The sequence below is a fragment of the Protopterus annectens genome, chromosome 3.part1 (assembly GCF_019279795.1).
Source record: "Protopterus annectens isolate FY-2018-M chromosome 3.part1, PAN1.0, whole genome shotgun sequence".
Lineage (NCBI taxonomy): Eukaryota > Metazoa > Chordata > Ceratodontiformes > Protopteridae > Protopterus > Protopterus annectens.
Genome location: NC_056732.1, coordinates 248,447,696 through 248,474,982, shown reverse-complemented (window position 1 = coordinate 248,474,982; position 27,287 = coordinate 248,447,696). Strand labels below are relative to the sequence as shown.

At 38.4% G+C, this 27,287-nt stretch overlaps 1 protein-coding gene across 4 annotated transcripts in view; it reads left to right on the top strand.

Moving 5' to 3' along the window:
- The window catches only part of LOC122798078 (corticotropin-releasing factor receptor 2), a 1,424,487-nt gene that overhangs the window by 464,199 nt on the left and 933,001 nt on the right, over positions 1-27,287 (top strand). The window contains exon 1 of one of the 4 annotated variants that reach the window (XM_044066742.1): positions 25,450-25,520. The exons of 2 other annotated variants lie outside the window; for them this stretch is intronic. In XM_044066742.1, coding sequence (XP_043922677.1) covers positions 25,518-25,520 — 3 coding nt within the window. In that variant the 5' untranslated portion in view covers positions 25,450-25,517. Of the gene's footprint in view, positions 1-25,449; positions 25,521-27,287 lie in introns of those variants that run through there. One more of the 4 variants, XM_044066744.1, reaches the window with a different exon arrangement.

Sequence of the window (27,287 nt, the reverse complement as noted above, 5' to 3'; positions counted from 1 at the left end):
TAGGTAGAATTCCTAAAAAGACATTGCTGGTGAAGTATTTACACTACTCATTTCCGTGTTTGAACTCAACATTTTTTTCTGTTACTGAAGCACATGTATCTCAACTGCAATGGCTTAGATACACCACTGTGGTTTTGTTAACCAGATTCAACCTTGTTTTTTTATACTATTCATGATTTTCTCTTAAATTAAAACCAATTTTAGGACACATACATTAGTAAATAAATAAAGTCTGTGTGAAGATTTACCATTACTTCCTGCATGTGATCTAGTAATTAAAAATGCACTGCTCTGAAAATTAAAACATGTGCTACTTTGAGACCTCAAGCTTTAAATTTCTAAAACCAGTGCCATTATTTTTGCTGCTTATGAGGAGAGGGGTTTGTTAAAGCACCCAGAAAATACAGCTGTATAAGATAGTCCCAAAAGCAGCATATGATTAAGCAGTGAATCTCCTTGCAGTATCCTGTACACTTATTTATCCCACTTTTGGGACATTCCCTGGTTACATGTTCACAATCAGGACAAAGATGCAAACAAGACTGTAGACAGAGTTATGCTATTTTTAGTTTATTTCTTGATTAGTGACTTTCTATTTTATTCAATATTTATAACCTACTTCATATTATCTGTGAACGTAGAGTAGGTTATGTTATTATGAGGGGATAGGGGGGATATGGAAACTCATTCCCCACAGACCCTAAAACTTTAGATTTATCATTTTCTTGTGCAATTTCAATGAAAAGAGACATTGACAAAATAGATGTCATTTTCACATACTGTAACTCATGAATGGCTACATGCATAAATTGTGCATGGCTAGCCAAACCTCTTAATATTGGATTTCTTTGCCAGGCCTAGAATCCAGATTTCTGAAACAATAATTCTTTTCTATTTCTGAAAAAAGAAAGACGTTTTGTAGGCATCTCCCAGAGTTCCCTAAAAAGTGTAAAATATTTAAGCAGAGCAGTCTGTATCTTTCCCGAAATTTTAACAGTACACAAGTAAGTAGCCTCTCTCCTAAAGCATAAAATGCTGTTGTGATAGGATTCAAAGATTGCATCTACTCTTTAGAAAGAATTCCTTGTTATTTACATATTGTTTATTGAGAATTTTAGATCATGGGATCTTGGAATTTATGAAGTCATTGCCTTACTCTCAAGAAAGTGGTTATTGGAGGGGAGTTGCTGTTCTGCAAAAGGTAATTTGTATGCTCATTGCAAAAGATAACATTTCCCAATGGATTTTATGATTTTGTTCATTGCTGGCATTGTGATTTGTTTAATTACTATACAGCAATTATGATAGTTAATAGTAGGCTCTGGCAACACAGTCTTCCAAAGGAATTCTTCTGTTTGGATGAAAGTAAGATAAATGGTACAATAATTATACAGTCATCACCATTTGAATTCCTACAATTAGTATAATAGCTTTTTTATGATGTAGTTTGATAATCTGTAAGATTACTGGCCAACTTCATGATAAACAAAGCAGTAAAAGCTTCAAACCACAGATTGTCATTCCAGCTCTGTGCTAGACTAATGAAATAACATAGTAGTAGGAAGGAGTTACAAGTAATAGAAGACAGGAGTGCATTGTGAAGACATGGACAGTTCATTCATATATTGCTATTCTAACTAACACACAAGTGAATTATTGTATACCATACTCCCTGTCTTTACAGTATATAGCTTTCTAGGATACCAAATTATAAAGCTGTAAGTAGAGTGAAGGATTTGGAAAACATCTATATATAACAACTTTTTCTAAAAGTTCTTCTGGCCTTTATAATGCAGTCTAGCATGTAATACTTTCAGAAGTGTAACCTGCATACCAGCTTGTTGCTTTTCAAATAGTAACCAATACCCAAAAAATTGCAGCAAAGATGACATTGAGGAATGGGAAATGGACCTTAACAGATCTCTGGATCTGTTTATCGACTGCATTCTAACAAAATCTGTATACCCGGCAAGCTGTTTAGAAATGGCTTGCATACTGCTAATGGTCCTCACTGTTTCATCACAAAGGAAACAAAATGCTGATCAGAGTTCCTGAATTTTAAGGTCCTGGTAACAACAGGCAGGCAATGCCTTTTAGTATCCTTTCCCTGGAGATTGTTGCATCTAGAATTAAAAAAAAGGAGATGGACCTAATCTTCTAGTCTGGTGTAAAGTCAGACATGAACTTTGGTGTAAAAGAAAACTTAATAAAAAGGCCACCCTCCCTTTGTAAAACAGACTTGGGTATTTATCTTCACAAACACATAATAGTAATTCTGTTATTCTTTGAGCTGATATGACTGCAATTAAAATAACTGTTTTCAAATATAAAGTGCAAAAAAAAAAAAAAAAAAAACTCAGCCAAGCTAGAGATTTTCACTGTGTTACACCTTAAATGGGATATATCCAAATAACCACTTAAGTACATCAAGTGTTTCACTTGCATAGCTTTAGAAAGTCTATGACTTTTTTACTTTTTAAGTCTTTATGGTTGCATTCAGGCCAGTAAAGCCAAAACTCACTAGCTGTGGGCACACATGTTGATCTTTTTATTAACCTCATGAACACAGCATAAGAGACTTTGTGACTGAACTTCAGAAAGACAAGATCGTTAAACCCAGCTGATGCCTATAAAGATTAAGGTGCCTGCAAAATATCCTAACTAATATTGATAGCAAAGGTTAAAAAGGTCATGCAGACAAACCATTCAAGAAATACTTAGCCAAGCTAGAGGTTTTACTGTGTGATACCTTAAATCTCCTGTAATGTTGTCCCATGGGATATTTACAAATTATACCAAACACATAAACCAGCATGTACGGATGTGCACAGACCAAACCAACCCAGGCAGTAAATGAAACTCCAAAAAAGGTCAAGCACAATGGGTAAAAAACTTGAACCTATTTATTAAAGTAGCATGAAAAACAAAAAGCAAACCGGTTTCAGCATCAGCCTTCCTCAGTGCATTAACACAAATAAAAATACCCAATCCTTAAATGCATGACATCATTAGCATTCACAAAAATTATTGGTTGGATATATCATTATGACAATTCATTCAGACCAAGTTTAAACAAACCCCCTAGCCTGATGATCCAACCTGATTCCTTATTATTTAGTATAGCGTGCCAACCAACTTTAGAAAAATTAGAACCCTGTACCCTATCAATCACAGTAAATGTAAATCTTGCTGTCTTATGTGCCAAGATGTGCTCAAACAAAGCATTAGTGGCTCTCCTGTTCCTGATCTTACTGAGGTGTTCAGAAATCCGAAGCCTCAGTGTTCTAAAAATTTGTCCAACATAAAACACCAAACAGGAACAGGTAGCCAATCCATTCACTGCGGCAGTTTCCAAAACATAAAATGTCGTAGACCTTGGGGGTGTTAGAACTGGTGAATGTTTTAGTTTTAAATATGTGGGGACATGCGGAACAATGTCCACAAGGATCACATCCCTTAACCCTATTTCCAAATATAGTAGACTGTTGAAGTGTGGGCGGAACCTTATGATTATAATGACTAAAGTGAGAACGTAATGTAGGCCCCATGCAGAAAGAAAAGTGGAAGACAGAATATCATTAAGCTTGTCATTGGCCTTTAAGATATCCCAGTGTTGATTAATAACCCGCTTAAACATCTGGAAATTCCTGCCGAAGGTGGTTACTAAGCTTATGGGCTGCTGTTCATCCCTGTCAACATCAGACTTTTTATACTGTAACAGAGCCACTCTGGATTTTTGTCTAACCTGATTCCTAGCCTGACAGATGTTCTTGTTGAGCTGAAAACAGGGCTGAAAATAATTCGTTTTTTTGGGATTAGGAAGACGTTTGATGTTAGTGAACCAAGTTTTAGCTTGGGTGAAGTTATTTTGGGTAAGGGTTTGCAGTTCACTAAGGGTAGGGGTAGCACATATGAGGGTAGTGCCATCTGCATATTGTACTATTGAGGCAGTGGGAGAGGATGAAGAGATCTGATTTGTAAATAGAGAGAACAGCAATGGGCCAAGGATGGATCCTTGAGGGACTCCTATGGTTACTTGTAACAGGGGGACAATTGGTCCTGCCATAGGACTGCCTGCTGATGGGCAGATAAGTAGCTGTTGAACCATGATATAGAGGAGGGACTTATATTTAGGGTGGATAGGGTATCAAGAAGCAGATTGCGGTTTACCATGTCAATGGTAGGTAGGTTGTAGGTTGTTATTCTGGAGGTACTGTATTAGTTGAGTATGGACAACTCTTTCTAATGTTTTGGATAAAGGTAATAGAATTGCTATTGGGAGATGGTTGGTGAGCTCTAAGGAGTTGCCTCCTTTGTGCAGTGGAATTATATATGATATTTTCCATGAGGTGGGGACTTTGCATTCTGAGAGAGATCTGTTTATTGAATAGAAACAGGATAGGCTATAGCTTCAGCTGAGATCTGAAGGAAGTCTGCTGGCAGCTTATCAGCTGCTAGAGTGCTTGGTTTAAGTTTACCAAGGAGTTTAGATATTGATTTGGTGGATACAGAGTGGAGGTAAAAACTGGGGCTATTTTTTGTATATTGGGGTGGGCTGAGGTAGTTATTGGTGTGGGGCTGCTAGTACTATTTACTGTTCATGGAGCTCTACATTGCTTTGTCTCAAAGTAGTGGTTTTGTTTTTCTGATATTGAATCCAGGCCTTGTCCCTTTCTTTCATTATAGTTTTAGTATATTTTCTTAGCCATGGGGCATAGTTAGTTTTTATTCTAATGGTTCTAGGGGGTGCATGATGGTTTAAAATTTTTATGAAGGTTGTGTTAAAGTACTCTATGGCATTGTCTAGCGGTAGATGTTTTAGTGGGGTCCTGTTACCGCTTTTTAGAGTATTGATGAGATCAGTAGCTATAAAGTTTTTTTTGTTTCTAACTACTCTGAGGATAGGTTGGTTGATGGTTAGGGATCCGTTCCTAATTATGTAGGTTGGATGATGATCACTTAGGGTATCTGGATGACAAACAGATTGCTGTGCAAGAGCAGGGTCAGATACCAGGATCCAGTCAAAGATGGACTGGCGTTTGGAAGTTTTGTCAATTTGAGTGGGGGTGGTTATAGTTTGGGTAAACCTGTGGAGGTTTATGAGAGCAGAAGGGTTATGGCTGGAGCAGTGAAGCCAGTCAATATTGATGTCTCCTAATAGTATGGTTTCATGTGGAAGGAGTTGGAGGTCCAATTAAGCAGACTTTCCATTACAGTGATGTTATTGTCTGGTAGTATATAGCCACCTGCAATAATTACATGTCTGTTGGAACTTATTTTTAATTTGGCAAGGATTAGTTCTACATCTTTGAATTCATGGCTATTGTAATCTAGTTGCTCTAAGGTAAGTTGATTTTGGAATAATATTGCAACACCTCTGCCCTTTTTCTCTGATCTGTCTCTTCGGATAATGTTGTAACCTGGGGCAGTAATCTCATTATTGTGATGTTGTGGTTTTAGCCATGTTTCAAGTTAACACAGTGATATCTGGTTTGCATAGAGCTAGCAGGGCATTAAAGTCATGAATTTTGTTAGGTATACTTCTTACATTAATGTTTAGGAAGTGGAGAGCTGAGGTAGGTCTGTGGTGTAGGGGATTTAGCAGATTTAAGTTTAGGCTGATTGATGTTTTGGGTCCTGGACTGGGATGTATATCACCACTGCAAGTGAGTTTATAGAGTAGGTTCATAGGTTGGTACTAGGCTATCAGCCCTAGGGCCTATACAAGCCTAGACATAACAATTCCCTGGCTATTTCTTCCCACATTATTTACTTTCCTGGACCCCTGGGGTGAATTTCCTTTCTCCCATCCAATCATCAAGGTTCCTCTTGAAGAGGTCCAAAGAGGCACTCTGCTTGACATGTATGGGCAATCTATTCCAGAGTCTGGGGAGTCTCTGGGTCAGGAACCTATCCCTCCAGCATGTTTTGTTTATTGTGATGACAAGGTTTAGATCCCTGGAGCATGTAGCTCTGAGGGATTGGGATTTCTTTAAGTGTAGCATGTCCAACAGCTCTGGGTTTGACATGGCCTTGTATGTTAAGCAGAGATCGCCTCTGAGTAGACGATATGCGACAGAGTATAGCTGGAGTTTTTAAGGTGGTCAGCATAGGGCATCTGCTTTAGGCCTGTGATTCTTTTAGTGAGGTATTTCTGAGGCCTTTCCAGTTGTTGCAGATGTCTTGAGAGGTACATACCAAATGGGGCGTTGTATTCTATAATGGGTCTAATGAGGGATGAGTACAGTGGGACAATGACCTCCTTTTTTCTGGATGAAAAGCCCTTCGTGATGAGGTGTGCCACATAGAAGGATTTCCTGACTGTTGTGGTGATGTGGTTATCGAAGGTGAGACCACTGTCCACCTGTGTCCCTAAGTCTCTTATCGCACTTTCTGTGTTTAGTGTACTGCCACCTATATGGTAATTAATGGATACATGTTTTTTTTCCCAAAGGGGATAACAATACATTTCTTGGCATTGAGCTTGAGCCCATGGCTCTGGCACCAAGAATCTGTTTCTGTAAGGCCCTTTTGTAGAGTATCCACATAATTTGGGGATTCAATAATGGCTCCCAGTTTGCAGTCATCTGCAAACTTTGTTAGCCAGAGTCCCTTAGTGTTGACCTGTACTTCAGAGAAGTAGATGCCAAACAAGAGCGGACCCAGGACTGAACCCTGAGGTACTCCACTTCAGTAGCAAACTTGGCAATATTGTTGTAGCAAGATTCCATTTTATTTTGATCAGTTTGGCAGAGATTGTTCAAGATGGGAGAGGCATAGAGGAGGTTGGATAGAAGATGAGTCCTTGCGATGTTTACTTTGGTGCATTTTGTCATAAACTGTTTGTTCCTGTAGAGGAGACCAAGTTTTTTATTACCTTTCTTAATGGTTTGTGCTATGTGGATGTCAAACCTCAGGTTATTGTCTATTTCTATGCCTAGCAGTTTAGTGTGTGTGGTTGGACTGATTTGAATGTTTTCTTTGGCGTTAATGATGAAATTATTATTTAGGGGAGGATCTCTGTCAGGGCTGAAAATAATTAGTTTTTTTTTGGGATTAGGAAGACGTTTGATGTTAGTGAACCAAGTTCCAGCTTGGGTGAAGTTATTTTGGGTAAGGGTTTGCAGTTCACTAAGGGTAGGGGTAGCACATATGAGGGTAGTGCCATCTGCATATTGTACTATTGAGGCAGTGGGAGAGGATGAAGAGATCTGAATTGTAAATAGAGAGAACAGCAATGGGCCAAGGATGGATCCTTGAAGGACTCCAATGGTTATTTGTAACAGGGGGGACAATTGGTCCTGCCATAAGACTGCTTGCTGATGGGCAAATAAGTAGCTGTTAAACCATGATATAGAGGAGGGACTTATATTTAGGGTGGATAGGGTATCAAGAAGCAGATTGCGGTTTACCATGTCAAAGGCTTTTAATATTTCTATGCTATTGTGGTGCTATGGGAAGGTCAAAAGCCATGGTGGGATACGGAGAGTAGGTTGTTATTTTGGAGGTACTGTATTAGTTGTGTATGAACAACTCTTTCTAATATTTTGGATCAAGGTGATAGGATTGCTATTGGGCGATAGCTGGTGAGCTCTAAGGAGTTGCCTCCTTTGTGCAGTGGAATTATATATGATGTTTTCCATGAGGTGGGGACTTTGCATTCTGAGAGAGATCTGTTTATGAGAATAGAGACAGGATAGGCTATAGCTTCAGCTGAGATCTGAAGGAAGTCTGCTGGCAGCTTATCAGCTGCTAGAGTGCTTGGTTTAAGTTTACCAAGGAGTTTAGATATTGATTTGGTGGATACAGAGTGGAGGTAAAAACTGGGGCTATTTTTTGTATATTGGGGTGGGCTGAGGTAGTTATTGGTGTGGGGCTGCTTGTACTATTTACTATTTATGGAGCTCTACATAGTTTTGTCTCAAAGTAGTGGTTTTGTTTTTCTGATATTGAATCCAGGCCTTGTCCCTTTCTTTCATTATAGTTTTAGTATCTTTTCTTAACCATTGGGCATAGCTAGTTTTTATTCTAATGGTTCTAGGGGGTGCATGATGGTTTAAAATTTTTATGAAGGTTGTGTTAAAGTACTCTATGGCATTGTCTAGTGGTAGATGTTTTAGTGGGGTCCTGTTACCGCTTTTTAGAGTATTGATGAGATCAGTAGCTATAAAGTTTTTTTGTTTCTAACTATTCCGAGGATAGGTTGGTTGATGGTTAGGGATCCATTCCTAATTATGTAGGTTGGATGATGATCACGTAGGGTATCTGGATGACAACCAGATTGCTGTGCAAGAGCAGGGTCAAATACCAGGATCAAGTCTAAGATGGACAGGCGTTTGGAAGTTTTGTCAATTTGAGTGGGGGTGGTTATAGTTTTGGTAAACCTGTGGAGGTTTATGAGAGCAGAGGGGTTATGGCTGGAGCAGTGAAGCCAGTCAATATTGATGTCTCCTAATAGTATGGTTTCATGTGGAAGGGAGTTGGAGGTCCAATTAAGCAGGCTTTCCATTACAGTGATGTTATTGTCTGGTAGTATATAGCCACCTGCAATAATTACATGTTTGTTGGAACTTATTTTTAATTTGGCAAGGATTAGTTCTACATCTTTGAATTCATGGCTATTGTAATCTAGTTGCTCTAAGGTAAGTTGATTTTGGAATAATATTGCAACACCTCCGCCCTTTTTCTCTGATCTGTCTCTTCAGATAATGTTGTAACCTGGGGCAGTAATCTCATTATTGTGATGTTGTGGTTTGAGCCATGTTTCAAGTTAACACAGTGATATTTGGTTTGCATAGAGCTAGCAGGGCATTAAAGTCATGAATTTTGTTAGGTATACTTCTTACATTAATGTTTAGGAAGTGGAGAGCTGAGGTAGGTCTGTGGTGTAGGGGATTTAGCTGATTTAAGTTTAGGCTGATTGATGTTTTGGGTCCTGGACTGGGATGTATATCACCACTGCAAGTGAGTTTATGGAGTAGGTTCATAGGTTCATAGGTTGGTACTAGGCTATCAGCCCTAGGGTCTATACAAGCCTAGACATAACAATTCCCTGGCTATTTCTTCCCACATTATTTACTTTCCTGGACCCCTGTCTAGCAGGGCGACTGACATGATCCCTGGGGTGAATTTCCTTTCTCCCATCCAATCATCAAGGTTCCTCTTGAAGAGGTCCAAATAGGCACTCTGCTTGACATGTATGGGCAATCTTTTCCAGAGTCTGGGGAGTCTCTGGGTCAGGAACCTATCCCTCCAGCATGTTTTGTTTATTGTGATGGCAAGGTTTAGATCCCTGGAGCATGTAGCTCTGAGGGATTGGGATTTCTTTAAGTGTAGCATGTCCAACAGCTCTGGGTTTGACATGGCCTTGTATGTTAAGCAGAGATCGCCTCTGAGTAGACGATATGTGACAGAGTATAGCTGGAGTTTTAAGGTGGTCAGCATAGGGCATCTGCTTTAGGCCTGTGATTCTTTTAGTGAGGTATTTCTGAGGCCTTTCCAGTTGTTGCAGATGTCTTGAGAGGTACATACCAAATGGGGCGTTGTATTCTATAATGGGTCTAATGAGGGATGAGTACAGTGGGACAATGACCTCCTTTTTCTGGATGAAAAGCCCTTCGTGATGAGGTGTGCCACATAGAAGGATTTCCTGACTGTTGTGGTGATGTGGTTATCGAAGATGAGACCACTGTCCACCTGTGTCCCTAAGTCTCTTATCACACTTTCTGTGTTTAGTGTACTGCCACCTATATGGTAATTCATGGATACATGTTTTTTCCCAAAGGGGATAACAATACATTTCTTGGCATTGAGCTTGAGCCCATGGCTCTGACACCAAGCATCTGTTTCTGTAAGGCCCTTTTGTAGAGTATCCACATCATTTGGGATTCAATAATGGCTCCCAGTTTGCAGTCATCTGCAAACTTTGTTAGCCAGAGTCCCTTAGTGTTGACCTGTACTTCAGAGAAGTAGATGCCAAACAAGAGCGGCCCCAGGACTGAACCCTGAGGTACTCCACTTGTCACTTGTCTGGAGCTGGATTTGGAGTCGGCTACTTTTACAGTGTGGGTTCTATCAGTAAGCCATTTAGCAGCCCATTGGGTGACATAGGGATTAATGCCCAACTTAGTAAGTTTATCTATGATTCCAGAGTGGGGGATGGTGTCAAAGGCCTTGGCAAGGTCTAGATAGGCTGTGTGGACAACTTACCCTTGTCCATGGCTCTAGAGACTGATTCAAAGAAGTCAATCAGGTTCAGGAGACAAGATCGGCCCTTCACAAACCCAAACTGGGTGGGGTCCAGTGTTTGAAGGTTGCCAATGTCTTTGTTTATAAGTTCCATGATAATACGCTCCATGGCCTTGCAGATAAGGCTTGTCAGACTGATGGGATGGTAGTTTCCGGGATCCAAGGTGGATCCCCCCTTGTGGATTGGGATAGCTGTAGCTCTGCGCCACTCAGTGGGCATGAAACCTGAGGTGAGGCTATGATTAAACATGACACTTAGGTGAGGTGCCAGTTCATATTGTAGTTCATGTAGTACACAGCCTGGGATGTCATCTGGTCCCATGGATGCTGTATTCTTGGCTTTAGAGAGTGCGTTTTGTACCTGTGTGGCCATTATTACTGGAATTTGGCAATCTTCCGGTATTGAGATGGGCCATTTAGGGGGTGAGAGGGGGTGAAGTTGGCACTGAATCGATCTGCCAGGATATTGGCAATATCCTTCGGATCAGTATATTTAATGCCATTCTGTTTTAGCTCAGAGCAGATCTGAGCATTGAAATTTAGATTCTAGACATAGTTATAGAATGCTTTGTGGTTGTCTTTGGAATCTTTGGCAATTATATTTTCGTAACTAGCTTTGGAGGATTTTATGAGGCATCTCAGTTTCTTACTGAGGCTAGTAAGGGAGTTTTTTGCATCCTGGGATTTTCCTCTTTTCTGCAAAAGTTTCTTCCTTTTGTTGTAAAGTTTGTTTATGGCAGGGGACCACCAGATTGGCTTCCTTTTTTTGGATGAGAGCATTTTGGTTCTATTTGGGATGGCACGATTCATGCATGAGTGGATGTGCTCGTACAGTGCCTTAGTGTAGGATTCAGCAGTTGAACTTTCAGTTCCCGTCTGCATGGGTGTCATGAAGTTTGCCACTTCTGACTTGAGTAGCATGAAGTTGGCTTTGGAGAAGTTTTTTATGGTGGTTTCTTTACTGGGGGGTGGGGGTGGGATGTGGATGTTAAGGGTGATTAGCTTATGGTCAGACCTGACTAATGAGGGGGTGACCATAGGTATGGAGCATTGATTTCCCATGCTGGTAATGACCAGGTCTAGGATACTGGAGCCCCTGGTGGGACTATGGATTAGTTGATCCAGGGCATTGGAATTTATGAATTCCAAGAACCATTGCACAAAGGTGTTGGGACATGAGTAGTTTTCCCAGTTAATGGCAGGGTAGTTAAAATCACCCAGTATTAGGGTGTTTGGTTCTATCTTAATATTTTCCAGTATGTTTAGAAAGGTGTAGTGAGAATCTTGGGGTATGGTGGGGGATCTGTAGCAAGCTACAATTTGGATTGCAGTCTTACCTAGTGTTAGTTGCACTTGGAGAATTTCAGACACATTGTGTTGGCCAACTAGCCTGGTGGTGTGAATATCCTTGGTGAATATTGACACTCCTCCACCTTTAGTGTTTCGGTCCTGGTTTGGTGGCCGAAAAGTGTGGTAAGAGTTGTAGCCTGGTATTGCAGGGGTGCTCTCTGGAGCCTTGAACCAGGTCTCAGTTACTGCACAGATATCAATGTTCTCCATTTTTAGGAGTGCCTCGAGAGAGTGCATTTTGAGGTTTAGACTTCTAGCATTGAGTAGCATCACCTTCAGATTTTGCTTGCTTGTACCTGTTACGGTGGTGGTTTTGTCCTTTGAAGTTTGCCTAAAAAAGGCACTATAGGGGTGGCAAGAGCCTTAGCCAGTAACCTGAATCCCAGGGGTGACAGGTGCAGACCATCTCTGGCAAAGCATCGTGGTCTGTCAATCATGTCATCCCAGTCAGACAGATACTGGATCCCCTTTGAATGACACCATAAGATTAGCCAATTGTTGAAGTCAATCATTTTATCCTTATATTGTGGTATCATTCTGGGCGAAGGCAGGATGCTACTCAGGGCTAGGGTCATACCTGCCTGGGCCACATGATCCGAGAGCTCTTCCATGTCTCTTTTCATGTAGTCCAGGGAGGTACATCTCAAGTCATTCACTCCAACATGGACAATGACAGAGTCATATTTGTACTTGTTGTTGAGTGACTTGAGTGCATGTGGTATGTGGCGGATCCTGGCACCCGACAGGCAACTGACTGTAATTTTCTCCTTATTCAACCTGGTGAGAGGGACATCAGTGTGCCGGACTATAGAGTCACCTATGACTAAAGTGTTAGGTACATTGTCTTGCCTTAGGGGCTGTTGCTGGGTGGCACACTGGTGTTGTGAACTATGTGACACATTGGTTGTGATTGGTGTTTGTTTGCGTTTCAGCTTCAGAGGTCTTTGTTGCTTGGGCAGGTTACAGTTAAGGGCCTCTGCATATGTGGATTTAGTGTTGCTATATGTGGGTGTTGGTGGTGCGGGTTTAGAAGGGCTATGTGTTGCTTGAGGTGTAGTGTGGGTGTTAACCTTCTCCTCTTGACTGTTTAGCACAATCTTGGGTGGAGAGAGCTTTGCTTCCATTTTGGCTATGTAAGTGCATCTCTCACAGGTTGTAGTGTTGGGTGGTAGGAGGAGAGGGTTGTCTGTGTACATGAGGCAATTGCTGCATTGCCCCAGTATGCTCAGATTCACCAGGTGGACAGGAGAAATCCCCGAAAGCTGACCCTTGGACATGCCTGGTTTGGGGCTTTTTTTTTTCTTTGTAAAGTATAGGAGCTGTTTCCTTAGCAAGGCACTTTGCAATTATAGGCTGTTTAGTGCCTATGATTAATTTCTCCTTGTTAACAAGGAGAGTTCAGTGTTTGTATGAGTTTAAGGATTCCTAGTGCTTTCCAGCAGGTATTAGAGAAAGTGCTAGTCACAGGGATGCTTAAAGGTAAGATTTAAAAGAATGCACTCTGCAGTGTGCACTAGAGAAGTTAGATGTGAAAGTAGGTAACTTGAGTTTTACCTGTTTAAAAAGTTAAGGTTTAGTGGAGAGTTACTATTTTTAAAACAGCAAGATGGATTGAAGGGGGTGGTCACTTTTGTATTTTGGTACTATGAAATACTGTAGGATGGTCAATAAATTTAAATAATTGAAGGGGTGGGATTTCAAAAATGATGATTTTGTGATTACTCACATAAGCCAGTGAAAGTAGAGAGAAATGAGATATATGGTCAGATTAACATAAGAGGCGGGCAACTAGAAAGACAGTGGTATTTAACAAGACAACTTAAATGGGTGGGAGGGTGGAAAAAAAGTCTGCCTGACTCAGAACAGAGAGAGCTGTGGCCTCTTTTGAAGTTTTAATATGCTGTTAAAACAGAATGCAAGCAAAACACAAGGTAAAGAAAACAAACTACAGTATTCAAAATATAGAAATATATATACAGAAATATAGAAATATAGGCATAGATACAGTTTGGTCAATTTGTGAATTATTTTAGATGTTTCTTTGAGAAGAGAGGGGTTAGTTTTGATGTTCAGTTTAATGCGTGAGTAAGAGAAGGGAAGGGGGGAGGTAAGGTCACATGGCGATATAGGGAAGTTTTTTAGTTTGGTGGTGTTGGCTGTGGAATCAGTTTGCCAAGGGGATGGGGTATGGTTATGAAGCTGAGTGTGGTAGGAGGACAAGATGGAACGTATGAGTAGGGTGAAGATTATTAATGGGTAGAATGATGTTTTTAGTAGTTGGGTTGAATATGTGTAACCCATGTTGTCTAGTTTCAGAAAGAATGTGTTACATGCAAGGGTACTATCTATGAATGAGTGAGATTGGTGTTGTATTAAAGGTGCAGTATTAGGTTTATGTGGGAGTTTGTTGATAAGAGGGGTAAGAGATTTGAAGTGATAGGTGGATGGGAGTGTAAGACTTGCTAATGGGAGTTGTCTGTAGCTACAAGTTGAAGTGATGTCAGGGATTTAGGAGCAATATAAGCATCAGGTAATGCTGGGTACACAACTACAGAAAAGTGATGGAGAGTATGGCCAGTGCAAGAGCTATCATTTTATGTGTTAGGGAGCTGCAGTATGGCCAAGAAGTATTGGTCAGGTAATTGGTATCCTCTAGTTAAGAGGGTAGCAGAGATAGTGAGTTAGTAAATATGGGGGGATACTTGCTACATTATCTGTAATGATGTTTTTGACTATGGATAAGGTGAATGGGAATTATATATTGTCAATGTATTTGTACTACGTTCAGATATGCATATTTACTGCAGTTAAAAATATTAATTATAGGCAATAGTTAATGGTTATAGGGTGGTGTGTATAGAGAGGTGGTGGAGGAGGTAGGGATTCTATGTTAGCAGCAGGAAGTAACCTAGAGTGTTTGTGAGGAACAGGAAGGGGAGGAGTGTTTGGGTAGGAGGAAACAGGTGGTTAGGTATAAAGGAAACACCCACAGCAACTGTAAGAAACAATCAATACCTTAACATAAAACAAATTATCAACAGTGAAACGGATGAAAGGGGTGGGGATGGGGTGGTGGGCTAAGAGGAAGAAAGTTTGCAGCTGTTGCCCCTGGGGTATGCACTCTAGCTGACTGTAACAGATTTTAACAAGGCATAACAGTAGTCACAAAAGCTGGCACCTACACTACACATGTTGCAACAACAAGGTTCCTGGAGTTGAACCTGGGGCTGCAGTCTATTTTTGGATGATTGCTGGTTAGAGTTTTCTTTGCTTTTACTTGAGTGAGAGGATTCCTTGCTCACACAAGTGGGGGGGGGGGAGCGATCAGGTTCTCAGTTGTTCTAAAAGTTGCAAAGAAGGCAAAAGGAAAGAATGTAAGACTAAAAGCAATAAAATAAGGACATTAAAATAAGCACAACCATCATAAATAATGTACAGAAAGCAGAACAAGTGAACATAGCCTATTAGAAGTCATCAAAAGAAATACATTCAGACTCTGCAACCAGTCTTATTCAGCAGCAGTCAGTATAACTAAACTAGTTAGAATATCCTATTATCAGACAATATTGCAACTATGTAGCAGTTTCACCAGTTTACCATAAATATCATTCTGCACTTTACAATGTATGTTTAACTTACAAAAACAGAATATACGGTAGCAGCAGAGTAACTAGTTGGAATATTCTATTACCAGACAATATGGCAACAATGTAGCAGTTTCACAGGTTTACCATAAATATCATTCAACACTTTACAATGTATGTTTAACTTACAGAAACAGAGTACTCAGTAGCAGCAGTCAGTGTAACTAGGTGGAATATACTATTACCAGACATTATGGCAACAATGTAGCAGTTTCACCAGTTTACCATACATATCATTCAGCACTTAAAAAAGAAACAGAGTATTTCTATCTCAGCACTATCATTTACTGGAACTCTGAATCAGGGTTACTGAAACTGGGAGCAAGCAAAAACAAAAACATAAGCTTCTAATATCCAAATATAAACTATACCAGCAAAAATAAATAAATAAATAACTGGAAAGCTACCTTAGAGAGAAATTACTGTAATACTCTATGCAGGGACAGTGAGTTTACAGTGTGGAAGACAACAGTGAGAAAAAAATAATACTATCACTCACTAGAGATGCTACACCTGGAGGGCTTTCAGCTACAAAAGCAGAGCAAATATCTATGAAAGGTAATGTAAAGTAAAGTGATTCCAAATAAGGGTACACATTTTAACTTGATAGTAGGCTGTCTTTCATGATAGGAATCTAAAGAAAATAACTATGTGCTTAGAAAGGGAAAAGTAATGCTACTTGGATAAAAGGGTTGCAATAAGGATCCTCTCAGACTTTAATTTTCTTATTTTTAGCAAAATATTGAATCACTGAGAAGGGATGAAATGTACAAAGCAATTTGCCATCCTGATTTCTTTATAGGGCATTGTGAACTCTGTATGTGAAGCTGGACAACTTATCATTTTCTTTCTGTAGGAATAGTTGGGCATGGAGATGATAATCATGACCTGGATAATCATCTCTGCTGAGTCTGTCTGTCAGAACATTAGTACACTTGGGAGGTAAGACAGCACTAGCTATGTATTGATTGGATTTACCAGAACAGTCAGAGGAAACCATTGAGAAGCTCAGCCATGTCTCCAAATACGGTGTCCTCCATTAAGTAGATTGTTCCTGAATATCGTCACCATCATTAACACCCTTTTTTCCCATTTTCTACATGTGGTTGGTGTAGCATCAACTGCTGTCATCTCTTTTGATACAATGCCTTTCATCTACCTTCTTCAGCAGTCATAACTGACTGCCACAGATCTTCTCTCACACAATCCATCCATCTCTTTGCTGGATGCCCTCCTTTTCTCTTGTCTTTTCCCCCTTTCTATCCTAAATCTTCTTCACAAGATTTTCTTCTTTTCTGCACATGCACCCAAACCACCACAATCAGTTCTCTTTGACTTTCTCTGCAATTGGAGGTACTTTTGCTTCTGCTGTAATGTCCTTATTTCTTCATCACCACCCATCACAGGCACTTCATCTCCATCACCTCTAGCTTCCTATCCTGCTCTGCCTTTACTGCCCAGACATCTACACTATGTAGTAGCACTGGCTGCACCACTGTTTTGTACACTTCACTTTTTAGCTTCTTTGGCATTCTTCTATCTTACACCACCCCTGATACTGTGTGCCATTTGGCTGCCACCCCTCCGATTCTAGCTTTGATCTTCTCATTTAGACCTCCCTTCTCCTTAACCAGTCCTCCCAGATACTTGAAGCTGTTAACCTGTTCCACTACTTTCATTTCTATGTCAATTCTTAGCTTGTTCTGATTTTCCCCATTTGCTGCAATTGCAGCTGTCTTATCTGTACTCAGTTTTATCCCATGTGCCTTCAGTTTTGCATTCCATTCTTCCCAACCTTTGCTGAAGTTTTTGGTCATTGTCTGCCTATAATGCCACATCATCTGCATACAGCAATTTTGTTGATCTGTCATCTAAGACCTGTTTGCTAATGTAGTCCATCACCAGTATGAACAGCAGTGGGCTGTGAGCTGAACCTTGATGAACACCCACTCCCACCGAGAAGTCTTCTATGAGTCCAGACACTGTTTGTACTTGAGTGATTTGGTTCTTGTACATAGCCTGCAGTAATTCTGTCAATATTTCTGGAACTTTGAACCATCACAGGGCTGCCCAAGTCAGTTTTCCTGGGAACTTGTCTTATACTTTCTCTGAGTCTAGAAATGCCCAGTTGGACTCTTTCAAAATCTCTTGCTTCTTGTGAACTAATGGTCGCACTGCAAGTATCAGGTTTATTGTGTTGCATCCGGATTTGAACCCAAACTGGTCATCTCCCATCTTGCTTTCTACTACTCTGAATATTTGTTTACAAGTCATTGCCTCTAGAACTTTCCTGCAATCTAACAGGAATTCAATACATCTGTACTACTCAGCATTGTGAATATGTTCTTTCTTCTTGCACACTGGTACTAGTATGTTTATTTTCCAGTCATCTGGGATATGCATTTCTCTCCATACTATGATGAGAACTATTTGGAGCCATTTCTCCTCTATCTCACTGAACATCTTGATCATATCTAATCTAACATCATCTGAGCCTGCTGATTTCCTTGGCTTCTTTTTCCTTAGTACAGTTCTTACTTTTTAGAGTGGGCTTCTTTTCTTCTTTCATTGTAGGCCATGTCTGGGGCAGTACAGCTTCTGCGGATTTGTTCACACAAAAGCTTCTGAAATGTGTATTGACTATCTGTTGTAATATTTCTGTTAATTTATGTGATGTAAATGTTGGCAATCTGCTTTTAAATGTCTGTATGTAACTTCTGTGTTGTACATGTGGAGCTTTTGTCAACAGGCCTCTGCTAAAAAGTATCTCTGTCCAGTCAGACTTTCCCAGTAAACAAATGTAAAAATAAAAAAAAATAATGTAGTCTTTCTGTCTGCCTTTGATTTCTTGTGGACTGCTACACAGATTTTTGATGGCATCCCTTATGAAGGGTATCTGACTATCTTTTTTTTAACTTTGTCTATGCATTGCAACCTGATAGAGATTCTTTGGCTATCTACTGAGTCACTTTCCAGAAGCTGGTATATTGCCTGTTGTCTTGTTCTTTTCTGTTTCAACTATTCTCTTAGCCTCTTAGATAGGCAGCCTGTATTCCTTCTTATCATGGTCCATCTTTTCTACCTCCCAGTTTTTCCTGCATTCCTTCTTTCTTATGATGATATCTTGAACTTCTGCATTCCACTTCCAGGTTTCCTTATATGTCTGGCTCAGGTGCATATCTGTTTTGTAGCCTACAAATATCCCAAATAAAAATGTGCAGTCACTCACATAGTCATCCATACTGGTTTTTAATGTTGCCTGGAAGGAATTTGCTTAATAATGCTATGGAAAATGTCTGCCTTTTAAGCTTAACAGTCTGTCTTGGTCTTTGTGCTTTACGCCTTCTTTTCCATTTTCTCCAACACTGCTATCTTCCTGTCTGTTCATTCCTTAATCATTCCCACTGCATTTTCTCCTCTTTCTCTTTTTCCAAGTCCACTTACTGTAGCTCCACTGGACCTAGACTATTCTGTCATTACCTACTCTCTAACCAATCTGGCTATTACCTGAGCTCACTTCTTTTTTAATCCTGTGTGCTGTATTTTGACTACCGTGCTCATTGTGCTCTGATACTGCTATGCAACTGTATATGAATGCGACTGATTTTTAAACAATTGTTAATGCAATTATAAATCTGATCACCATCTTCATTTGCTATTATTTGTTAATAAATTTAGTCTGTATCATGCTGTCTTACTAGGAAAATGATTGTACCTTTTTTTTCTCTTGCACTTTTTCATTTTCATATTGTTCTGTGGAGTGATCCAGAGAAAGCAGTTTGATTTGTTCACCTAGACAGACAGTCCCAGTAAACAAATATAAATAAATAAATAAATAAATAAAGTTTAACAACCAAAATAGACTCTTCGTGTCTTCACAAGAAAATGTGTTTTACTACATAAATCATTTGAGTGGTTTATTCCAATAACAACAAAATAGACTTTACAAAACTGCTAAAACCATTTTCAGCTTCACTTTAAAACTAAGAATCAGTCATGTGATCAACAGTAGCTAACCAAAGTCAACAAGTAAAGTTAACATGCCAAAAAAGTTTTAAGTGATAAATCACGTAAATAATATTTGGTGTGTGCCATCATATATATAGCTGTGTGTGTGTGTGTGTGTGTGTGTGTGTGTGTGTGTGTGTGTGTGTGTGTGTGTGTGTGTGTGTGTGTGTGTGTATATGTATATATATATATATATATATATATATATATATATATATACACACACACACATATATATATATATATATATATATATATATATATATATATATATATATATATATACATATATATATATATATATATATATATATATATATATATGTATGCATACACCTACAGATAGTACATTAAGGAAGCCTGTTATGGCAAAACCTTGGTTTACTGTTTAATGGTGCTGCACATCAGATTAAAAACATATTTATTGATTTATTGTTACTTTTGCTTGGTATTTTATTTAATCTATTTATTTTTGGACGTATTTCCTGACATGTGCACTCAGTGCACTGTTTTTTGGTTTCCTATATATCCTCAAGACTAGACCCTTCTTACTGACTGATTGAGTTCTGTTGTCCTATCAGAAGTGCCGCAGGTGTTGTGAAATAGGTGTTAAAATGTCGTAGTCATTTACCATTATGAAACATATTTTTTTCTACAGGTATTCTTCAGTGAATGTACGCATTATGTGGATAATGCATGCCAGCTCCTTGTTCTACATCTTGTTACATTTAGAAAAAGCTTTAACCAGATGTCCTGCAAATAAGTTGTACAAGTCATCAAAACTATGAAGACAGGGACAATGCCTTCTTACTAATGACAAAAAATATGTGTAGTATACCTGCAAATATATTAATATAGTAATGTTCTCAATAGTTGTGGAGTGGCTTAAAGTAAAAGTCAGGAAATTTATCCTATCCGATATCAACCCATTCAGCCAAATCTGCCTGCAAACAAAACAGAGAAGATCCAGATGAACTAGAACAGCTTTTATAACTAAATTGATAAAAATAGTGCAAAAAAATAGATAAAATCACAATAAATCAGAAGAAATCCGGTATCAATACTACAGGAAGCACTTTCATTTTATTCTGGTTAGATTTAATCAGACTGAAGCAGAAACTAATCAAATAATTCATTTTAAAATCCCATAAATGAGAGCAATGACAAGAAATGCGTTAAGGACATCATTTATAATACAGTCACAGCTCAACAACAAGAAGATAATTTAAGGTGACGATTCTGATTTTGGGATACACTTAAAATTTATTTTGCAATTAAGCTCTGGTAACTATGAAACATTTTTAAACAACATCATCAATACCTTTTATACACAAATTTACACTGTCAAGCAAGAGGAACACTAACATTGTAATTGTATACTTAATACATACTTTAGTATGCTGGTGTAATTAATTAATTTTGTTTGATTTTTTAGATAACATAATAATGTTCATGTATGCAGTTATTTTGCATTTTACTTGTTTGTCCTAAATGAAGCTATACAACCTGAATGCTGAGCAATATAGTCAGGATTTTCTAAATTATAATTATGATACCCTGCTGACCTATAACTTTTCTCAGTTACATACTTATAAACGATGCACAATCAGCCATGATCCGATAATAATTGCATTTCATGCATTTGTAACTTTACTGCCTGCCTTTATAAACACAAATTTCTTCTATATTAAAGTGTGTCTTTTAATTTCGAAGTATTTTATTAGTACACCACAGTGATTTCTGTCAAAACAGATCAAACTTTAATATATATTTGATTAAGGACAGTCTCATGTTTCTAATGGCAGACATTGGACAATCTGCAATTATTGTCTATTCATATCTGATGTTGCAACAATTAGAATGTTAAAGAACATAATATATGTACAAAAAAGAAAATTAAAAATCACATTCATGGTTCAGTGTTTCACAGATACTAGGATTTAATGGCATACAAAATTGTAAGTGTTTTCTGAAATCAAAGCCATTGTGACATTAAATTTCTTTAGTTTTAGTAGTGATCATTTGTAATTAGTCAATTAATTTTTTGTCACTGACCTAATTAAGTCATGTGACTCTTAAATTTATATGACTTGATATTTCTTCTTCTGTCTGATGATGCCTTTATCCTATTAAGATGAAAGCATTTTCTGGCTTAATAAATAATTTATTTTTACTTATCTGCATCTTTTAGCTAAATGTGCATGTATCTCTCTCTATCTTTCTCTTGCTCACTCTCTGAGTGCGTGTGTGTGTGTGTGTGTGTGTGTGTGTGTGTGTGTATGTGTGTGTGTGTGTGTGTGTGTGCATGCGCAAGTGTGTGGTTGGGTGTGTGTTTGCATATTCTGCAGTACAATGTGTTAAAAACTATCTTTTAAACAAAAGTGTTAATAACTGATATGTTGCCATGTCTGTAATGCAGATTAGTGATAACATCACACATAAACAGCTTTACCTGTGACAAAAATGACAGAATTGTCAATGGGGAGAAGATATCAGTGAATCATGCTTGTTTGTTGGACAGGATTTTGTCATGCTACAAGACTTGGCATATTTATTTTATTGATTATGGAACGTATCATCATGGAACTCATAAACAAAGACATTGGTAACCTCCAAACTCTGGATCCCACCCAGTTCGGGTTTGTGAAAGGCAGATCATGCCTCCTGAACCTGACCGACGTCTTTGAGGCAGTCACCAAAGCCATAGATGAGGGTAAGGTGATTCACACAGCCTACCTTGACCTCGCCAAGGCTTTCGACAGCATCCCCCATTCTGGAATTATAGATATACTCACTAAACAAGGTGTAAATCCCTACATCACAAGATGGGTTGCCAACTGGCTCACTGACAGAACCCACACTGTAAAAGTTGCAGACTCCAAATCTGACCTCAAAGCAGTGACAAGTGGAGTACCAGAGGGTTCTGTCTTGGGACCTCTCCTGTTTGGTATCTACTTCTCTGAAATACAGGCTAACACAGAAGGCCTCTGGCTAACGAAGTTCACAGATGACTGCAAACTATGAGCCATAGTCAAGTCCCCAAATGATGTGGCCATCCTACAGAAGGGCCTCACTGAGACAGATGCCTGGTGTCAGAGCCATGGCCTCAAGCTCAATGCCAAAAAGTGCAGTGTCATCCCCTTTGGTAAAAACTCTGTACCCATGAACTACCACATAGATGGCAATCTACTTAACACCGAATGTGTGTTAAGGGACCTTGGGACCCAGGTGGACAGTAGTCTCTCCTTTGATAGTCACTTCGCCACAGTAGTCAGGAAGTCCTTCTACGTGGCACACTTCATCATAAAAGGGTTCTCATCCAGGAAAAAAAGAGGTCATTGTTCCCCTCTACTCGACACTCATTAGACCCATTATAGAGTACAACCCCCCTTTTGAAATGTACCTCCCAAGACATCTGCAGCAGCTGGAAAGGTCACAGAAGTACCTCACAAAGAGGATTACTGGCCTCAAACAAATGGCCTACACTGACCACCTCAAAAAACTCCAGCTTTACTGCGTAGCATATCACCTTCTCCGAGGTGATTTCTGCCTAACATGTAAAGCTATGTCAAACCCAGAGCTGTTGGACTTGCTACACCTAAAGAAATCATAATCCCTCCGAGCTACACTCTCTAGGGACCTAAACCTGGTCACCACAATAAACAGAACATGCTGGAGGGATAGATTCCTGTCCCAGAGACTTCCCATACTCTGCAACAGGCTACCCATCTATGTCAAGCAAAGTTCTTCATTGGCACTCTTCAAGAAAAACCTTGATGAGTGGATGGGAAACAGGAAATACACCCCGGGGATCACTTCTGTGTCTCTGCTCGACAGTGGCACAGGAAAATAACTTTCTTGGGTGGAGTAAGCCAGGGAACCTTGTTGACTAGGCTTATGTAGGCCCTTGGGCTGATAGCCTAGTACCTACCTATGAACCTATAAACCTATGATTTTCATATTTGGTTAAAAAGTGATGAATGATTTAAGGAAGATCAGATAACACTGGGGGAAAAGGAAATTTCTTCTTAGGCTAAATTTTGTATGGTCTTAGAATTAGTATTCAGGCCATGTAGGTGTGTGAGGGGTAAAAGAGGTATTTCCAGTGCAAAAACACACTGCTTTTTCTATTTCTTAACTTAGTATTTTATGAGTTTGTTTGTTTTAATGCAAGGGGATGTGATATAAGCCATAGCAATATTAAGATATTATCAGATTCCATACATGAAATATGGATATTTAACTAGGAAATACTTAAGAGGACTAGAGTCATGAGTGTAGGCATCATTTTGGAATATTTATGGTAATGTATCTGATAAAGAAGAAAAATCGTAGATGGCAAAAAGGAAGAGTTTCTGCTAAAAGGAATGTTGTCAGACACTGTTTGATGTGAGTAGGCATTTAGTAAAAATGAGTGGCATATGAAACAGGATGCATTTGTGTATAAGAGAGACTGTGTGTGAAACCATCAAATGTTGACAAGTTTTGCAGAAGAGTCAGGATGCTCGCAAGCATGATAATATTTACCAAATTAGACTTTTTGGCCAATGACAAAAGAAGGACAATCAGTGAATTTTAGTGAGAATCTGCTCAAGGAACAGAAAATAGCTGGGCAGGATATCAGCTATCAGACTTGTAAGGGAGAGTTTCAGTGCCAGCAGTAAGGGTGAGGTTCAATACCAACAATTCCAGGTGGGACTCAGTTATAGAAGTCATGTGGCTAAAGCAGCCTGATGTAAAAGTCTGGTTATCTTCTGCTAATAAAAATCAAAGAGGTATGTGGAAAGTAAACCTCTGCAGGATAGAGGTTGAAGTGGTAATTAGAGATAACACTAATTAATTTAACTAAGTAGCAAAATAAGGAAATAAGGTGCAAAGAGGAATCTCTTAATGTATTGTGTGTGTGTATATATATATATATATATATATATATATATATATATATACACACACACAAAGAGAATACCACTGATGGAAACAAAAGGACGAACAGCTCAGTCTGTCTTTTAATGTTTTTGTTCTTTTAATAAAAATGAACTTCTTCAGAAAATTTTCTGAAGAAGTTCATTTTTATTAAAAGAACAAAAACATTAAAAGACAGATTGAGCTGTTCGTCCTTTGTATATATATATATATATATATATATATATATATATATATATACACACACACACACACACACACACACACACACACACACACACACACACACACACACACTACTTAAAAACAGTCAGTTATTTGTTGATTGGTAGGTGTTAAGTTCTTCTGGAGGGTATTAAATTGTAAATAGGACATTATGCTAAAATTAGTGTAATTTATCACAAATGTATAAAACAAAATGACAACATGCCTTACTGCATGATGAAAGCAGTTTGGCATCAAAACAATTTTTTCTGCTGACCCTTCCCATCCCACCCAGTCCCATATGCCCCCTTTGTATCACTGTCTCACAGTCCTTGCGTTCTAAGACAAAATCCCAAGTGTGGGGTTGAGGTAATGTGAAGAGATCGAACAGGCGGTCTGCCAAATCAGCACTGTTGGATGCTTTTAGTGTACTGTTAAACTCCTTAAATGCATGTGTCTTAAATTCTGTTGCAGAAGGAGACCAGCTTTATTTTTCTTATAGCACTTCACAAAAACATTGGCTGAACAATGAATTAAATATAAAGTATGCATTATAGAACCCATTTGATATTTTTCTATGCTGCATGGTGTCAAAGAACAAAATAAATAGTCACATTTTGAATGTATGACCCCTTGAAGGACAACAATGAATGCCCAAAATATATAAGTTGTAGCTAGCATAACAAATCTATATAAATCCCCATTCTTCACTTATATTCCATTCCACCAATTACGAAAATATTGGTATCTAGTGAAAAAGAATATATGTCTCCTGTACTGCTTTTACATTCATCTTAATTTTTTTTAATTGTTAAACTGTTATTTAGGTGTGCTGACTGCTGTGCTGAGAACTGTAAAACATACTTGTATTGGACAATCAGATTTAAATTTAATTTAATTATTTATGTTCTTTAGTTTCCTTTTGCTGTGAAGGATAGAAATTATTTTATCTTAGTAAGAACATGGAACTAATAGCATTCCTTTTCTGCATATGACCACCTTTGCCTTTTTGTCTGCTGTTACTGCCCACTTCCATGTAACCTTTTTTATTTTATTTTCTGTTTGGTTTTAGGTTTGATACTCCACAGCTCACAATCTGCTTTCTACTCTTTGCAAGATTCATTCTTTGGTGTTTTTTTTATGGTAAGTGACCTTTCTCTGTGTTCAGTAATCTGGTTGTTAGCTGTGGATGGATCCACCTAATACTTCAGTACTAAAATAATATCCAGTTGTAAATAACATTCAGTTATAATGCAAAGAATGCATTCTGTCTTTTACTTTTTCCTGTATAACAAACATGGAATTTTGGAATAGGAAACTCAAATTATGTGAATAAGAATTTGATTTCTGGAGTCTAATGGGCAGAGTAAAGGTGTTGTCAATATCATTTTAAATCCATCAGTTACGTGATTGTATTCTCAGCTGTGTGTGTGTGTGTGTGTGTGTGTGTGTGTGTGTGTGTGTGTGTGTGTGTGTGTGTGTGCACGTGTGTGTGTCTCTGTGTGTCTATGCATCTGTGTGAGTATGCATGGGTATACACGCACATATTATGTGTATGTCTGTTTGTACACATGCAAAAGCATGCAGAGTACTCACATGCACTGCATATTTCTTCATATACACACCTGTTTGTTTATGCCACATTTATTTTTGATTTTATGAAAGTATCTGAATTCATTTTGCTGCATTTATTATATATATGTTTATGGCTGAGTCTGTGAAGCAATGCATAACTGATGTAACAATATAGCCAGTTAGCATATAGTTTATACATTTAATTTTTATCCAGTATGAACAGTTAACTATGTTGTTTGTATAGCAGTAAGTCAGTATATTCTATGTGGAGAAAAGTTATTGACAGTCGAGACTACTGCGGAACATGTATACGAGAATGAACTGGCTATTCTTATTATTAGTTTGGGAGGGTGAAGCCCATCAGTTTAAGTTTACTCTTCATATAAGGGATCTTCATATTTCATACTATGCAGAAGGGGCAGAATACAAGTCCATCATCATGGTTCTTGGTTCATTATTTTTGATGGGACTTGTATTGATTTTAATTGTGTTTTTTTTTTTTTTACTAGAATTATCCTCCTGAGCTTTGAATTAGGTATACTGTTTTAGATTTTATTGGGGCAGTAAACAGTGACAGAAATAGTTGATCCTAAACTCAGATACACACTGTTTTTATTTACTTAAGAATCTACTCAGTAAAATATCTCCAAGATCTTTATTAAAGGTAGTTATGATGCAGAAGTTAGTAATGTACCTGAATAACATGATATCCAGATTTGTGTGTCTGCCATGTTGAAAGATTTAAAACAAAAGGCATGGAATTTTAATTTTAGAATTTTAAATATTTGCAAAGGTGAAGCCTCTTATTTAGTGCCTCTTTACAACTGAGTATAGTTCCTAAAGGGATTCTTGTTTTAAAGATGCCTACATATGGTAGTTTATTTCCCAACCTTCTAAAAGAATGTCAGAAGCTGAACATATCGTTAAGTAAAGATTATATGGAGTTGATGAATGAACATTGTGTACCTACAGAAAATGCACTGGCAGTATTAAAAAGTCTTATTGCTTCATTGGCTGTGCTGATATGTATACTGAATGCCTTGATATCATTACAGTATTTGAATTTCATGTAATTACCACAGCAAAGACGATATTACAAAATGATCTCAAGAATTTGAAAAATGGAAATTGAGATCAGAAAGGGAGAATTAATAATAATGCATTTAGTCAAATAGTTAATGAAAGAGATACACAACCCTCCAGTGCAGAAGGAACTATGGATGTTGCAAATGTTGGTCCTGTGAATTCCCAATTAAATGTTCCTGTTACCATCCAGGACATTATGGATTTACCAGAAAATCCATTCTAGCGGAATAAGATATGGCCCATGAGCAG